General features: G+C 41.0%; 1 protein-coding gene across 1 annotated transcript; it reads left to right on the top strand.

Moving 5' to 3' along the window:
* The first annotated feature begins 11,960 nt into the window (after positions 1-11,960).
* Positions 11,961-16,363, top strand: LOC147821801 (uncharacterized). The gene is made up of 2 exons (XM_087199235.1): positions 11,961-12,992; positions 14,493-16,363. Exons 1-2 carry the CDS (start codon positions 12,035-12,037, stop codon positions 16,085-16,087), a joined length of 2,553 nt encoding a protein of 850 aa, XP_087055361.1. The 5' UTR covers positions 11,961-12,034; the 3' UTR covers positions 16,088-16,363.
* The last annotated feature ends 1,155 nt before the right edge of the window (positions 16,364-17,518 follow it).

The raw sequence follows: 17,518 nt of genomic DNA on the forward strand, positions 1-17,518 counted from the left end.
ATATTCCTGCAAGTGTTTTCTCTTTCTTTCCAAGATTAAACAAGAGACAAAATCATGTGAGTTGGGGAGTGAAGGTTTTAAAAGAGCAAGGGCTGGAAATGATTAAGCCTTACTCTTCTGCTGAAGTCCACCTGCCCCCTGCTGTTGCTTTAGCCAGAATAATTCTAAATTCTGAAAAGGAAACTATGGATTATTGTAATCAAGGATATCTCCGGTAGAACAATGGAAAAGTGGAGGTTCAGGGGCTAATTATAGAGTGAAAAAAATATGTTTAAATTGAAGATGAATTTTCCCAAAGTGAGGTTGGCTATTCACACTATAGGAATAAACAAGTGGCTTGTTCTGAGAAATACAGAGGTACTCTCAGGGAGATGAAGTAACTAGAATTGGTCATTAAGGAGATGTTATAAAAGACGTAAATTATGTTTCTCCTCCCTCGACTGGAAAATGGCATGTTTTTAACATCTAACTGAATTCTTTTTCCTATAATACACTTATTCCTGATTGTCCTGAAGTTCTCTGAGTCATGTACACAACTTCTCTGAGTTAATGCAATGTAAAAAGCTTTATAGTGCAGAAACCTAGAGTTACCTATGGATCTAGAGCAGACTGAGCTACAAGGGCCTAGGATCCCTGTTCCTAGGAAATATAAGGATAGCCAAGCATAGGCTAGAAACAGAAGGAGCCAGGTGAGACAGAGAATAGAGTAGAACAGAGGCTGAGTGAATGGGTGGGTGGGAAATAACACTTCTAATCCTTTACAAAGAACCACTAGTAGATGGAGTGTAAGAGTTTCTCATCCATTTCCAAAGTTTTTCAGAATATTCCTATGGAATCTCAAGGGTTCTGAGGAGCATTTTGCTGACTTGTGGCAAATGTTTAAGAGAATGGCAAGAGGAAGCTTCCGGGTAGGTGTGCCACAGCTCTGAGCCCTGAGGAGGCCTCAAGATCAGTGGTGCACCATGACTCCCAGGCAGCAGAAGACTTCCAGTAGGTGTGCCATGGCTCTGAGCCCAGAGGAGACCTCCAGATCAGTGGCACACCAGAGCTTCCAGGCAGCAGAAGGCTTCTGGGTAGGCATGTTATGGCTCCGAGCCCAGTGGAGACCTCCAGATCAGTGCACCACAGCTTTCAGGCAGAAGGAGGCTTCCAGGTAGGCAGGCTCTGGCTCCCAGAGTAGAGGAAGCTTCCAGGTAGGCTTGCCACTGCTCCAAGCCCTGAGAAGAATTCCAGATCAATGCACCACAGCTCCCAGGCAGCAGAAGGCTTCTGGGTAGGCATGCCACAGCTCCAGACCCAGAGGAGGTGAGCTGCACAAGAGCCAGGAACACAGACCCACCCTACACCCCCACACCCCACACCCTCCCCCAGCAGCCATGCATCAAAATGAGAAGACAGGCAAATAAACCACAGAACCAAACTTCCAGATCACCTAAAGCAACCCCAAAGGGAAATGAGATGGAATACTCCAATACTCAACCACCTGGACTCCCTGAACGAGCAAGGAAAGAGGATCTGGAAAAAATGAAATCAGAAATAATTTCTCACATAACAGCAAAGATTGTGCCCATAATGCAAGACATGATTAATAAATCTACAGAGGATACAGATAAAAAAATAGAGGAGTTGAGGACTATGATGGAATCTCAACATAGAAAACAAATTCAATCCATAAAAGAGATGCAAACAGATTTCCAAGAGATTAAAAACTCCATTGAAAGTCTATGCAGCAGAATGAGCCAATGTGAAGACAGAATTTCAGATATAGAAGATAAGATTGCAATTAGTGACCAGGAAAAGAAAAAAATTCTTTAAAATTTTAAGGGACCACAAGAAATCAATGCAGCAGTTGCTACATGATGCAAAGAAAAATAACATAAGACTGATTGGAGTCAATGAAGAAAGGGTAGAGAGTGCAGATGACATAAAAAAACTGTTTACAGAAGTGATGGCAGAAAACTTCCCAAAAAGGGGAAAAGAATTTGACATACAGATAAGTGAGGCATATAGGACTCCAACTAGCCTTGATCAAAAAAACAACCTACACATAGGCATATAATTGTTAAGATTCCAGAAACTCAACGGAAGAACAAAGTTCTCCAAGCAGTCAGAGAAAAGAAACAAATCACCTACAAAAGAAAGCCCATCAGAATCACAGCAGACTTCTCAACACAAACCATCAAGGCAAGAAGAGCTTGGAGTGATGTGTTTCAAGCCCTAAAGGAAAACAGCCTCTGACTCAGATTAATGTACCCTGCAAAACTATCTTTCAAAATTGATGGAGAAATAAGACACTTTCATGACAAAGAGCACTTTAGGAACTTCATGAATACCAAACCAGCACTCCAAAAATTTTTAAACAAAATCCCAGCAAAAGATAATGAGGATCACAACCCTAGAAAGCCCAGAAGAATGAATCTGCTGGGCATGACAAGAAATTAAAAGCAAAGGGGGAGAATCAAACAAAAAGAAAAAGTCATGACAATGATAACTCAATACATGTCAGTTATAACCATCAATGTTAATGGTCTTAACTCACCAATCAAAAGAAATAGACTGGCAGAATGGGTCAAGAAGCAAGATCCAACAATATGCTGCATACAAGAAACACACTTAATTCAAAAAGAAACTCATAGACTGAAACTTAAAGGGTGGAAAACAATACTCTGTGCAACGGGAACCCAAAGAAAAGCAGGAATAGCTATCCTCTTTGCAGACCAAGTGGAATTCAAACCCACACTGATTGAGAGAGACAAAGAAGGACACTATATCCTTGTAAAGGGAAGAAACCAAGGGAAAGAGATGACAATCATAAATATCTATGCACCAAACACTAGTGCACCCAACTATATAAAACAAATACTAATGGACATGAAAAACCATATAAGCACTAATACAATAGTAGTGGGGGACCTCAATACCCCATTGTCACAAATAGATAGATCAACTAGATAAAAAATAAGCAATGAAATACTAGAACTCAATCGAACTCTTGAACAAATGAACTTAATGGATGCTTACAGAGTCTTCCACCCCACAAAATCAGAATACACATTATTTTCAGCTGCACATGGGTCATTCACCAAAATAGATCACATACTCGCTCATAGAACATATTTAGGTAAGTGCAAAGGAATTGAAGTTCTCCCCTGTATATTATCAGATCATTGGAGACCAACAGCAAAAGAAACTGCAAAAACTTCATAAACATGTGGAAATTGAACAACACACTTCTGAATAACCAATGGGTCACAGAGGAAATTAAAGAATAAATCAGACAGTTCCTTCAAATGAATGACAATGACAAAACAACATATCGGAATCTATGGGACACAATGAAAGCAGTCTTAGAGGGAAATTTGTATCAGTGAATAATCATATTAGGAAAACAGAGCATGCCCAATTAAACAACCTGAGGCAGAACCTCAAGATTCTAGAAAGAGAAGAGCAAGAAAAACTCAAGGCTCATACAAGGGAGGAAATTATAAACATCAGGGCAGAAATCGATGCAATGGAGACTAAGATAACAATACAAAAAATCAATGAAGGTAAGAGCTGGTTCTTCAAAAGAATAAACAAAATTGACAAACCCTTAGCCAACCTTATCAGAAAAGGGAAAGAAAAGGCCCAAATCCATGCAATTAGGAATGAAAAGGGTGAAATTACAACAGACCCAACAGAAATCCAGAGACTCATCAATACCTACTTCCAGAACCTATGTGCCAACAAGATGGACAACACAGAAGAAATGGACAGATTCCTAGATATATATAAATTACCAAAGTTGAACGAAGAAGACATAAAAATTCTAAACAACCCAATATCAACCAATGAAATTGAAAACGTAATTAAAAACTTACAAACCAAGAAAAGCTCAGGTCCTGATGGCTTCACTGCTGAATTCTATAAGACATTTAGAGAGGAACTACTGCCACTACTCTTTAAACTCTTCAATGAAATTGAAAGGGAAGCAATATTCCCAAATTCATTCCTAGAAGCAAACATCACCTTGATCCCCAAAGCAGAGAAAGACCCAACCAAAAAAGAGAACTACAGGCCAATCTCACTAATGAACATAGATGCAAAAATCCTCAATAAGATACTGGCAAGCAGAATGCAGAATATCATCAAGAAGATCATACAACCTGACCAAGTGAGTTTCATCCCAGGCATGCAGGGATGGTTCAACGTACGCAAATCAATCAATGTAATACACTATATCAATAGAGCCAGGGACAAAAACCATGTGATAATATCAATAGATGCAGAAAAAGCATTTGACAAAATCCAACATGCATTTATGATAAAAACTCTACAAAAAATTGGAATAGATGGTATCTACCTCAATCTGATCAAAGCCATCTATGAAAAACCAACAGCCAATATCATACTAAATGGTCAAAAACTGAAATCCTTCACACTAAAATCAGGAACAAGACAAGGATGTCCACTATCACCACTCTTATTCAATATAGTTTTGGAAACATTAGCCACAGCAATTAGACAAGAGAAAGAAATAAAAAGAATAATGATAGGTAATAAAGAAGTCAAATTGTCATTATTTGCAGATGACATGATACTCTATATAGAAGACCCCAAGAACTCCACCAAAAGTCTTCTAGACTTAATACCCAAATTCAGTAAAGTAGCTGGATACAAGGTCAACACACAAAAATCAATAGCTTTCCTCTACACGAACAACAGATTCACTGAGAGAGAAATAGGACAAACAATTCCTTTCAAAATAGCAACCAAAAAACTGAAATATCTAGGAATCAACCTAACAAAAGAAATCAAAGACCTCTTCTCTGAAAATTATAGCACTTTGAAAAAAGATATTGAAGGGGATATCAGAAAATGGAAAGACATTCCTTCCTCCTGGGTAGGAAGGATCAACATAGTGAAAATGGCTATACTTCCAAAATTGCTATATAGATTTAATGCAATCCCAATTGAAATCCCAGCAGCATACTTTATAGACCTTGAGAAAACAATCCAAAAATTCATTTGGAACAAGAAGAGACCCAGAATAGGAAAAGCAATTCTAGGTAACAGAGATATGGCAGGGGATATTACAACCCCCAACTTGAAACTATACTACAAAGCTACTGTGATAAAAACAGCATGATTCTGGCAAAGAAACAGATCAGAAGACCAGTGGAACAGATTAGGAGATGCAGAAACAACTCCAAACACACTCAGCCACCTCATCTTTGACAAAGGAGTCAAACACCTTGCTGGAGGAAAGATAGCCTCTTTAATAAATGGTGCTGGAGAAATTGGGTTTTAACTTGCCAAGACTAAAACTAGACCTATATCTCTCACCATGCACTAATCTAAAATTGAAATGGATTAAAGATTTAAATATAAAAACAGAAACACTGAACCGGCTGGAACAGAGGTTAGGTAGAACTCTTCAAGACATTGGGGTAGGAAAAGATTTTATGAACAAAACCTCAGTTGCCCGTGAACTAGCACAAACAATCAACAAGAGGGATTTCTTTACTAAAAAGCTTCTGCACAGCAAGAGAAACCACCAGCAGTGTGAAGAGACAACCCACAATGTGGGAAAAATTTTCACCAGCTGTCCCTCAGACAAAGGTGTACTATCCCGAATCTATAAAGAACATTAAAAAACCAGACCTCCCAAATTTAAAGACCCAATCTGAAAATGGGCATCTGAAATGAACAGACATTTCTTATAGAAAGAAGTAGACATGGCAAATAAACATATGAAAAAATGTTCAACATCACTGGTCATTTGAGAGATGCAAATGAAAACTATGCTGAGATTCCACCTCACTCCAGAAAAAATGGCTGCTATTATGAAATCAACCAACAACAAATGCTGGTGAGTCTGTGGGGAAAGAAGAACACTGCTCCACTGCTGGTGGAAGTGTAGATTGGTGCAACCACTGTGGAAATCAGTATGGAGATACCTCAAAGAACTAGGACTGCAAGTCCCATTTGACCCAGCTATTCCTCTGCTGGGTATCTCCACTCAAGAATTAAAAGAATCATATCACAGTGATATATGTGCACCCATGTTCATAGCAGCACAGTTTGTAATAGCTAAAACTTGGAAAGAGCCCAAATGCCCATGAACTGGAGACTGGATAAAGAAAATGTGTTTTTTTTTAATAAAATGGAGTACTACTCAGCCATAAAAAATGAGAAATTAGAGACATTTATTGCTAAATGGATGCACATTGAGGCAATACTCTTAAGTGAAATAAACAAGGCACACATGTGTAAATACCGAATAGTTTCTCTAGTGTGAGAAACTGAAAGTGTAAATAAGGACTAAACGGTATAATAGATAATGTGAAATAGGAAGAAAAGAGGCAAAGGGGAAGGGGAAATGGGAGGGGTAGGGGAAAGGAAAGAAGGGAATGAAATCAATATGAGAAAATGAAAAAATAGAAACAAAATCTTTGTAAATATGGGGGGATGAAGGGGTTGAAGGGAGGGTAGGGGAAGGGGGAAAAATAAGAACCAAGAGAGTATGTAAAGGTGCATATCTCCAATGATGAATGTCATTATGTTGTACACCTAAAATGTACCAATTAAAGGATTTACAAAAGAAAAGAGAGAATGGCTAAGCTGAGCTACAAATCCTCTACTTCATCTTCATCATGACTCTGGATTTTCTAATGTAATAGTTCATTGGTTAAAAGATTTCCATGATAGAAAAAATCTATTTTTATTATGTGAGAATATTTAAATAATATAGATTTAAAAATAAGTAAAATGCATTGTTGTGAAATGGTGAGATATGAAAGTAGGTAAGACATGGAGGTATGTAAAATTATTTGTCATGGTAGGCAAACTGACATTTTAAAGATTTCCACAATAATGTGGAATCAGTTACTTTTTCAACCTTTAAATTTTCTGTCCTTGTGAGATTAAGATAATCAATTTCTTAATGCTTATAAGCAGGGATGTTAAAAGAATGAAAGGAAGAAAGTAGTTTTGTGTTGTAAAGAATGTAAATGTTTTTGAACATTAATTCTGCATTAAAGGTTCCATTAAGATAGAAGTAATTTATGTTCTTTCAAACATTTGCTTAGCAAGTGGTTATTAATGGGTCAATTGGTCAAAACAAGAAGTAGAACATAACTCTCCAACCTTCTCCATTCTTTTTGATAAGTGCCTGATTCTTCTAGTCAACATTCAAAAATGTAATATTTTCATCCCCTCAAGGTTCATGTATTCCAAAGATCACCTCTGGAAAACATTTCATAGCTTGGAACTCATTGGGTCCTCTTACTAATTGCAAATATATGCATACTATATCATCTGAAATTCATTCTTTAATATCTCTTTGTGCTACTCTGAGATAAAGTATGAGCAGTGCAGAGAAAGAGAAATGAACTAAGAGCATGACCTCTTTCTCCTTCAAGCTATGTCCTAACTGTATCTGTCACAAATCAAGATCTATAAGATTGTATTTCCTCACTACTACACAATACTAGCTTCTCCAAATGTTAACCAGTTTGGGGGAGGGGGTAATCAAGCAATATAAAATAGTGATATTTATTGCATGGGTTCTCAGTCCTTTTACTGTATTGCATAAATACCCACTGTATTTCTTCAAAAGAGGGGGCTCTGGTAAGCAACATTTCCCAGCTTTACTTGATTGTGAAATCCTGTGTTATCAGAGCATCTTATAGAAGTAATGTCCATATTTGGACAATGTAAGTCTTAACATTACCTTAGGTCTCCCTGAATAAAAATGAAACGAAGGAATAGATGTCCATTAACAGCAAGATCAATAATAAATGGTTACAATGGCCTCATATACCTTAAGAAGTACAAATAAAACCATCTCTGAAAGAAGATCTTTAAGTGCACTTTTGGAGATCAGACTATGGTTGGTAGCTGGCTGTAGAGTATGTGGCCCTTGACTTCTTGGCTGGCATCATCTAGTGCACCCCAGTACACCCTGAGACACCCACCACAAGTCTATGAGAAAAAGAAAACAAATATTCCATGATTAGCAGTAGTATTTCTGACCTTTAATTTTTTGTGTGTGTGTGTACCGGGATCAAACTCAAGACCTTGTGCTTGCAAAGCAGGCAGCAGAACCACTGAACCAAATGCCCCAGCCCTCTGATTTTTAATTTTAATGCAAGATTGTTTACCATTAGAAAATCAATTAATGGAATTCATGTTATGAGATTAAAGGAATACAAACGTGGTCATATTAAGAGATGCAGAAAACACTTGATGAAAGTCAACATCCATTTTTGACAAAACTTCTCTTACTAAGAGTGATAAATCTTCCAGATAAACACACATCAGTGATATATATATATCAGTATCATTGATATATGTATATACCTTGAATGTATATTTTCAATAGTTCATGATTTAAAATGTCTAAATAGAGCCAGTCTAAGATTATAATTCAGTTATACCTAGCAATCACTATGCAGCCTGGCTCTTTTTCTCAGAAATACATGTAAATATATTGAACAAAAATAATCTAACAATTACTCTTTGTATATATAATCTAGGACTTTTTTGGCCTATACCAAAGTATTACATCTCTCTATCAGTTCCAGATAATATTAGAATGTAATGTAAGTAATACACACAGGTATTAGTTCTTTTAATCTTTATTTGTTTTTTTGTTCATTTTTAAATAACAACTTTACTGAAATAAGTCATATTCCATAAAATTTACCTTTATAAAGTCCACAATTCAGTATTTTCAATTATATTCATAGAGATGTACAATGATCACCACTCTATTTTGGAACATTTCCATCACCTCAGTCAGAAACATATACCAAATATCATTTATCACCTATTCCAGTTCCTTCAGCCCCTGGCAACTATTAACCCACTTTACGTCTTTATGAATTTATCTCTTCCAGATGTTTCATATAAAAATAATTATTCAATGGGTTAACTTTCCAATACTAAAGAAAAAAGCAAAGATTTAATGTGCAAAGTTTTTGTCTGGCTTCTTTCATTTAGCATAATATTCTCAAAGGGCAACTATTTTGTAGCAACTATAAGTATGTAACTCATTTATTATGACTAAATAATATTAAATTATATGAATTCACCATATTTTATTTACTCATTCATGAGGTGATGAAAATTCAGTGATTTCTACGTTTTAGTTAGTATGCATAAGGGCTGTATGAACATTAGTTTACAAATTTTTGGATAGATATACATTTTTAATTCTCTTGGGTACACACCTTGGAATAAAATTACCACGTCAGATCATAACTCCGTGGTTTATTTAGTTTTGTTTTGTTTGAGAAGCTGCCAAACTTTCTAAGTGTTCACATCATTTTACAAGCCCCACAGAAGTTTCTGGGGGATCTACCTTCATAAACTAGTTATTGATTGATTAATTTTGACCAATTGTGCTTATAAATTGGTTTCTCATTGTGCTGTTTCTTTGATTTCTCTAATGACTCGTAACACTGAAAATGTTTTGCTCGCTTACTGAACTCCTACATATGTCCTCTGAAGTAACACTTCCTCGATTTCAATTGGATAATTAATCTATTCATTTAATTAATTAATCCTCTATTAATTTAATCCTTTTAATTAATAATTTAATCCATACATTTAATTAATCCTCCATTTCAGTTGGATAATTAAGCTTTTTATCATTGATTGTAAAAGTAATCTGTATATTCTGAATATTTTAATAAGATACATAATTTTGAAATATTTTCTCCCATTGAACAGCTTATTATTTCACTTTCTTATGCTGTTCTTGAAATTACAAAATTTTTAATTTTTATGAAGTCCAGTTTATGTATTTTTGTTACTTATGCTTATGTTGTCTTATCAAAGACATTATTGACTAATCTAAGATAACTACAATTTACTCTTCTATGTTCTGAGTTTTATAGTTTCATTCCTAGACCTGTCTCTGATCCACTTCGAGTTTATTTTGTATTTTGTTTATAACAACTGGTCCGACTTTGTTTTTTGCACGTGGACACACAGCTGTGCCAGTACCAATTATTAAAGGCTTCTTTAAATTTTTACAAATAAGAATATGTAAAAGAAATTTAAATTGTGCCTCCTAATCCTTAAGCACAAATTCCTCCTTAAGATGTAAACTAGAACTTGCAGATAGCTGTTAACTTTACTCAAGCTGAAGAAGATCTGTGGAAAACTGGATCATTTCATATGTAAACCTCCCCCAAAATTCTTCACTTCCCCACTGGCCAGTAAACTTGCTAATATTTTCAGAGTTGCATATAGAGTGAACAGCCAAATACAGTGCAAATATAGTAAACCTTCAAACCTTAGAAACATTCATCAATTCAATCCATAAATATGTCTTGTCTGAGTATCAACAGTAGACAAGCAGTGAATAAACCAGAGTCAGGTTGGATCTTGACAGTATCTACCTGGAATTCTCCATGGATAAATCTGCTGTGGGTTTTTTGTCTCTAGAATTATTTTGTTTCATTTTTTAATTCATTCATTCAAACTAAGTACCTATTATGTGTCAGGAAAGGACAATGCAACAGTTCGTAAAAGCAGATACCATTGTGGTCTAATGTGAATTGAAACCAAGTAAATATACTTAATTTGTCAAATAAACTGGAAAAGAAATATGGAACTGTAATTGTGACACTTGCTACTGTTGTGTCCAGATAGTGAGGTCTCCAAAGACCACCAAGGAGGCAATTTTGATGTAAACACACGAGGGTCGTTTATTTAAGCTCCAGCAGGGACTCTCATCCGACACCGAAGCAGTGGGTCAGGATTGAGAGCCCTGACTCTAAAACACCAGGGGTTTTTATAGAGGTTACAGCAAGGCATGGGGTTTTAAAAGGGCGTGGGGTTTTAAATCACAAGCAAATCACACGATTGGCTAGCATTTAGCAAGTTTTGAAAGTGTAAACCTAATTGGTTGGGCCTTTTGTGTCAAACTGTAAACAGCTGTTTAAGTCATCGAAAAGAACATCTGGGATATTGGGGTATTGGGGTAACTATTGATTAGTTGTTGTAGACCATAGAGAAGAGCATCTGGGACATTGAGGCAGCTATTGATTAGCTGTTGTTAGGCTAGTTGTTAGGGGACTGTTGAACATTATCACAGGCAAGTGGCCAAAGTACATCTTGTGGGTGTGGAGCCAGAGTGACTCCATTTTGGAGCTGTCTCCTTTGTTCTCTCAAATTTGTGCTTATCCACTCAAAATTCCTAAGTTTATTACCCAGCCATCTGTGTACTCAGGAAGGACATTCCGGACACACTATCTATAAGGTAAGCAGTTAATGGCTAACTGCCCACAAAAGATAGATGTGACCATTAGTCAGTGGATCTGCTAACCATCAGCTTATGACAGTCGACCACTAACCTTTGCCCCCTTCTCCCTTGCAAAAATCTATACGTAACCCCCTTAACCCCCCCTAAGCCTAACCAATCAAAACCCTACACTTCATATGTATTTAGTATTAACCAATCACCTGGCTACTAACAACCAAAGCTTGTTGTATACTCAATAAAAACCCTGCTAGTTTCGAGGCTCGGGGCTCTCAATCTCGATCCGCTGCGTCGGTGACAATTGAGAGTCCCTGCTTAAGCTTGAATAAACGACCCTCGTGTGCTTACATCGGAAACGGTCTCCTGGTGGTCTTTGGGACATCGCGATCTGGGCACAACATTTGGGGGCTCGTCCGGGATCCCAAGACCTTCAGGACTCCCGTACCGGAGGGTCAACGCCGGCTGGTGAGTGTTTTTTTTGTGCTGTAAAGTCTGGGCCTATTTTCTGGGAAGGTCGGCAGACGGTCTAGGCAGACGCGCTGCAAGGGCCGCCGACCCGGGATCCTGAAAGACGTTCCGGATTCCACTGGTGGGGACGGAGTGCCCCAAGAGTACGGGTCAGTGAGACTCCTGGAGGGACGGTGCGGGTCGCTCCCGCGACACGGCAGGAGGCCGTCGTCCCATTTGCATTGCCTCCAATCGCGCGGAGGACGGTTTTGTCTCACCTTGTGCTTCTCTGTTGCGTTTGTGTGTCTGTTTGTGCTGACTTGGACCGAGACGATGGGACAGACTGTGACTACCCCTCTTTCCCTTGTAACAGACCATTTCAAAGAAGTTAGGGAGAGCGCTCATAACTTAAGTTTAAAAATTAAGAAGACTAAGTTCATCACCCTCTGTGGCTCAGAGTGGCCCTCCCTCGGGGTAGGATGGCCCCCCGAGGGAACTTTTGATTTGCAGATAATTCGCAGAGTTCGTAAAGCCATCCTCCCCCCCGATCAGATACCCTACATCGCCGTTTGGAAATTTCTGGTTTCTAACCCGCCCCCATGGGTTAAGCTCTTTTTGCCTTCACAGCAACAGCAACCGGAGTTAATCCTGACGGCCAAAGAAAAGGCTCCTAAAAAGCGCGCGGATGAAAAACAAACCGAAACCAAGCCAACCGCGCCACTTTACCCTGTCCTCCAGGGAGGGACCGAGAAAGATCTTATATTTCCTCCCCCCTATTCCCTCCCCTTTCTTCCGCCACAGCAGGCTGGAGGAGGTGACCCAGTCCCAGCCGGGGCTGGGGAGCCCGCCCCGGGCGCCGCCAACAACCGTGATGGTCCCGCCCAAAATACTCGTCACCGGCGCGCCGCCTCGCCGGCAGGACCGGCAGACTCAACTGTCTGCCCGCTGCGAGCAATAAGGCCCCCTGATGAACATGAAAACCAGCCTCATCATTACTGGCCCTTTGCTACCAGTGATCTTTATAATTGGCGCCGACAACACGCCAATTTTTCTGATAACCCTAGAGATTTAATTAACCTGTTAGAAACCGTTTTGTTTACCCATCAGCCCACTTGGGATGACTGTCAACAGCTTCTGCAGGTCCTGTTCACCACTGAGGAACGAGAGAGAATCCAGAATGAGGCCAGAAAATTGGTTCCTGGTGACAGTGGTCAGCCCACCACCAATGCAGACACCATCAACACTTCTTTTCCTCTGTCCCGACCTAACTGGGACTTCAACACGGCAGAAGGTAAGGAGAGACTTCGAGTCTATCGCCAGACTTTATTAAGAGGTCTCAGAGCAGCGGCGAAAAAGCCCACCAATTTGGCTAAGGTAGGAGATGTACAACAAAAGTTAGATGAAAGCCCTGCTGCTTTCCTAGAAAGAATTCAGGAAGCTTTTCGTAGGTACACTCCTATAGACCCAGAAGCAGTTAAGACAAAGGCAGCTGTAATAATACATTTTGTCAACCAGGCGGCGCCAGACATTAAGAGAAAGTTACAGAAAGTAGATAGGTTAGGAGAAAAGAGTATTCAGGACTTAGTGGCAGTGGCAGAGAAAGTGTATAACAATAAAAAAACCGCAGAAGAAAAACGAGAAAAAGCTGATGACCGCCAGACCCGAAACTTAGCTCGGATCCTTCTGGCTGCCACTGTGGGAGAGCAGAAAAAATGTAAACGTAGACTAAAAAAGATTGTGATGGAAGGAGAAAACAAAGAGAGACACAGAGAGTGCCCCCAGTTGGGGAAAAATCAATGTGCTTATTGCAAAAAATACGGACACTGGGCCAGGGACTGTCCTAAAAAGAAACAGCGAGAAGGACGCCCCAAGACCCCTATTCTGGCTGCGGATGAATCAAATGATTAGGGGAGACGGGGTTCGGCACCCCTCCCCGAGCCCAGGGTAACCCTAAAAGTGGAGGGGAGACCTATTGAGTTCCTGGTGGATACAGGGGCTCAACATTCAGTCCTACTCAAACCGTGTGGCCATATTTCTGATAAAACATCCTGGGTCCAAGGAGCTACAGACATGAAAAAGTATTCATGGACAACCCAAAGAACAGTAGACTTGGGAGTGGGCCAAGTAACCCACTCATTTATGGTTATACCAGACTGCCCCTACCCCTTATTGGGAAGGGACTTACTTACTAAATTAGGGGCTCAAATTCATTTCCAACCCGGGGGCACAAAAGTCCTTAATCAAGAGGAAAGGCCCATTCAGGTACTAACCATAAACCTGGAAGATAAATATCTACTACATCAAAAGAGGGCCCCTCCTGATCCTGATATGGAACAATGGCTCTCCATGTTCCCACAAGCATGGGCGGAAACTGGAGACATGGGGCTAGCTATACACAGGGCACCGGTGTTTATAAAAATAAAACCTAGAGCAGATCCGGTACGAGTTCGCCAATATCCTATGCCCCTGGAGGCCCAGAAAGAAATAACTCCACACATCAGGAGGTTGCTTGCTCAGGGGATTCTCAGACCCTGCCAATCGGCCTGGAACACCCCCTTGTTGCCAGTACGAAAACCTCATTCTAATGACTATCGGCCAGTGCAGGACCTCCGGGAGGTAAACAAGAGGGTTATAGACATCCACCCCACAGTGCCTAATCCATACACCCTATTGAGTTCTCTTCCCCCGAGCCATCGCTGGTACACGGTCTTAGATCTCAAAGATGCTTTTTTTAGCCTTCCACTGGCACCTAAAAGCCAACACATCTTTGCGTTTGAATGGAGTGATCCAGAGCAAGACATCAACGGACAGCTGACGTGGACCCGATTACCTCAAGGATTCAAAAACTCTCCCACCATCTTCGACGAGGCCTTACATAAAGACCTGGGTGAGTTTCGCCTCCAGAACCCCCAACTAACTCTGTTACAATATGTAGATGACCTTCTTGTGACAGCTGAGACACAGGAAGACTGCTTAAATGAAACCAAGAGACTCTTGATGGTCATAGGAGAGCTGGGGTATCGGGTGTCCGCTAAAAAGGCCCAGATCTGCAAACCCGAGGTAAGCTACCTGGGGTACGTGCTTAAAAAAGGGCAGAGATGGCTGTCGGATGCTAGAAAAGAGACAATTCTTAAGATACCCACACCAGATTCCCCTCGAAAAGTCAGAAAATTCTTGGGATCGGCGGGCTTCTGCCGCCTATGGATACCAGGGTTCGCAGAGCTCACAAAGCCCCTCTACGAGGCAACTAGAGACAGTCAGGCTTTTCAATGGACAGAAAAGCTACAAAAATCTTTCGATCAAATTAAAACAGCCTTGCTGACGGCACCAGCCTTGGGCTTGCCTGATATTACTAAGCCATTCCACCTTTACATTGATGAAAACAAAGGAGTCGCTAAGGGCGTCCTGATCCAGTATCTAGGGCCATGGCGCCGCCCAGTGGCGTACTTATCAAAAAGACTTGATCCAGTTGCGTCAGGATGGCCCCCGTGCCTAAGAATGATTGCAGCAGTAGCTCTAATGGTCAAAGACGCTGACAAGTTGACATTAGGCCAAGAACTATGCGTGACCACCCCTCACGCCATTGAGGGAGTCCTAAAACAGCCTCCGGATCGATGGCTCAGTAATGCTCGCCTGACCCACTACCAGAGCTTACTCCTAAATCCAACCCGAGTTGTCTTTCAGGCCCCGGCTGCTTTAAACCCAGCCACACTGTTGCCAGACCCGAACTTAGAGGCTCCGCTTCACGACTGCACAGACATCCTGGCCCAGGTACACGAAATTCGAGCAGATCTGAGTGACCAACCATGGCCAGACACAGACAACACCTGGTACACTGATGGGAGCAGCTTTGTTCGTGAGGGCCACAGGTATGCTGGGGCAGCTGTGGTGACAGAAACTGAGGTCATTTGGACAGAACCATTGCCCACCGGGACCTCAGCACAACGGGCAGAGCTCGTAGCCCTGACCAAGGCATTGACTTTAGGACGGGGCCTAAAGTTAAATGTATACACAGATAGCCGGTATGCCTTTGCCACTGCGCACGTCCATGGGGCCATCTACAAAAAAAGGGGACTCTTGACAGCTGAAGAAAAGACTATTAAAAACAAAGAAGAGATCCTTGCCCTCTTAACAGCCCTCTGGCTACCGAAAAAATTAGCCATTATCCATTGCCCAGGACACCAGAAGGGCGACACTCCAATTGCCAGAGAAAATAATCTAGCTGACCAGACGGCCCGAAAAATAGCTTTAAAGGTTGATCTGACACTGGCCACTCAGCTGCCCGATCCGGGAAGTGCAGCCCTACCAAAAAAACCCCAGTACACTGAAAAAGACTTAAATTGGATAAAACAATTACCTACGCCCCAGTGCCTCAACGGGTGGTGAAAATCTTCTGATTGTAAAGTCATCCTGCCTAAAACACTGGGAGAACAAGTTCTCTCCAAGATACACTGGACCACCCACATGGGCACTCGGAAAATGCAAGATCTCCTGAGACATGCTGAAATTAAGATCCGTGATGCTAATTCTACAATTGAACATATTGTTGCTACCTGCAAAGCCTGTCAATTGACAAATGCCACCCACAATAGGGCCAACCCAGGAAATAGGCTGAGGGAAAACCGACCTGGAGCCTATTGAAAATTGGACTTCACCGAGGTAAAACCTGGGAAGTACGGTTATAAATACTTGTTAGTTTTCGTAGATACTTTTTCAGGATGGACAGAAGCGTTTCCTACCAAACACGAGACAGCGCAAAGTGTGACTAAAAAGCTGCTAAAAGACATCCTGCCAAGGTACGGTTTTCCAGTAATGCTAGGATCAGATAATGGACCCGCCTTCATTTCCAAGGTGAGTCAAACCTTAGCACAGGTGTTGGGGACAGATTGAAAATTACATTGTGCATACAGACCCCAAAGCTCAGGACAGGTAGAAAGGATAAATAGAACCTTAAAAGAGACCTTAACTAAATTAACCTTAGAGACTGGCGGTGACTGGGTGACTCTCCTTCCCTTCGCCCTTTATAGGGTGCGCAATTCACCCTATAAAATGGGGTTGACCCCCTTTGAAATCATGTTTGAAATTCCCCCTCCCATTATCCCCAACCTTCACTCAAATGTACTTGTTAAATTTGATGACCAAAAGTTGTTACTTTCTTTAAAAAGCCTCCAAAGTGTACACGAAGACATCTGGCCTAAGTTAGAAGCCTTATACCAGACCGGACCACCTCCTGAGCCCCATCGCTACCGACCTAGAGACTGGGTCTTCGTTCGGAGACACCGGCAGAAAGACCTTGAGCCCCGTTGGAAAGGACCCTACGTCACAGTCCTGACCACGCCCACTGCTCTCAAGGTCGACGGGATTGCTTCGTGGGTACACTACACCCACGTTCGCCCTGCAGATCCTCACACTGTCCTAGAAGACTTCGTTCCATCATGGCCGGTGTCCAGAGACCAAGACAATCCCCTCAAACTCAAGCTACGTCGTCGACGATCGTGATTATGGTAACTGTACTTTTGACACCGACACTAGGAGGACAAAACCCATATGCTCCCTTAAATTTAACCTGGATGATCATTAGTACGTCTACGGGCAACATTGTTAACAGTTCATCCGAAGTGGCTCCACCACTTACCTGGTGGCCAGACCTAGACTTTGACCTGTGTTCACTCGCCACAGGGACTTAGAACACTGGAAACTGAAAAATCGGGCCTAGAGGAGAGCCAATATGTAAAAAAGGCATAGGCCAATGTAATACTAATAAAACATCCCTGCCCATGGCTCCAGTACCCATGGCCCCTCCTAGACTTGACCCTG

This window comes from Heterocephalus glaber, unplaced genomic scaffold (genome assembly GCF_053883595.1).
Source record: "Heterocephalus glaber isolate CG9 unplaced genomic scaffold, H.glaber_assembly_v1.0 deba00001690, whole genome shotgun sequence".
Lineage (NCBI taxonomy): Eukaryota > Metazoa > Chordata > Mammalia > Rodentia > Bathyergidae > Heterocephalus > Heterocephalus glaber.

Bases quoted from the DNA above. Each gene is read 5' to 3' on its own strand.
- LOC147821801 (XM_087199235.1), top strand. From the start codon at position 12,035: ATGGGACAGACTGTGACTACCCCTCTTTCCCTTGTAACAGACCATTTC. The intron at 12,993-14,492 runs GTAAGGAGAGAC...GGAGTGATCCAG, and splicing joins GGACTTCAACACGGCAGAAG to AGCAAGACATCAACGGACAG.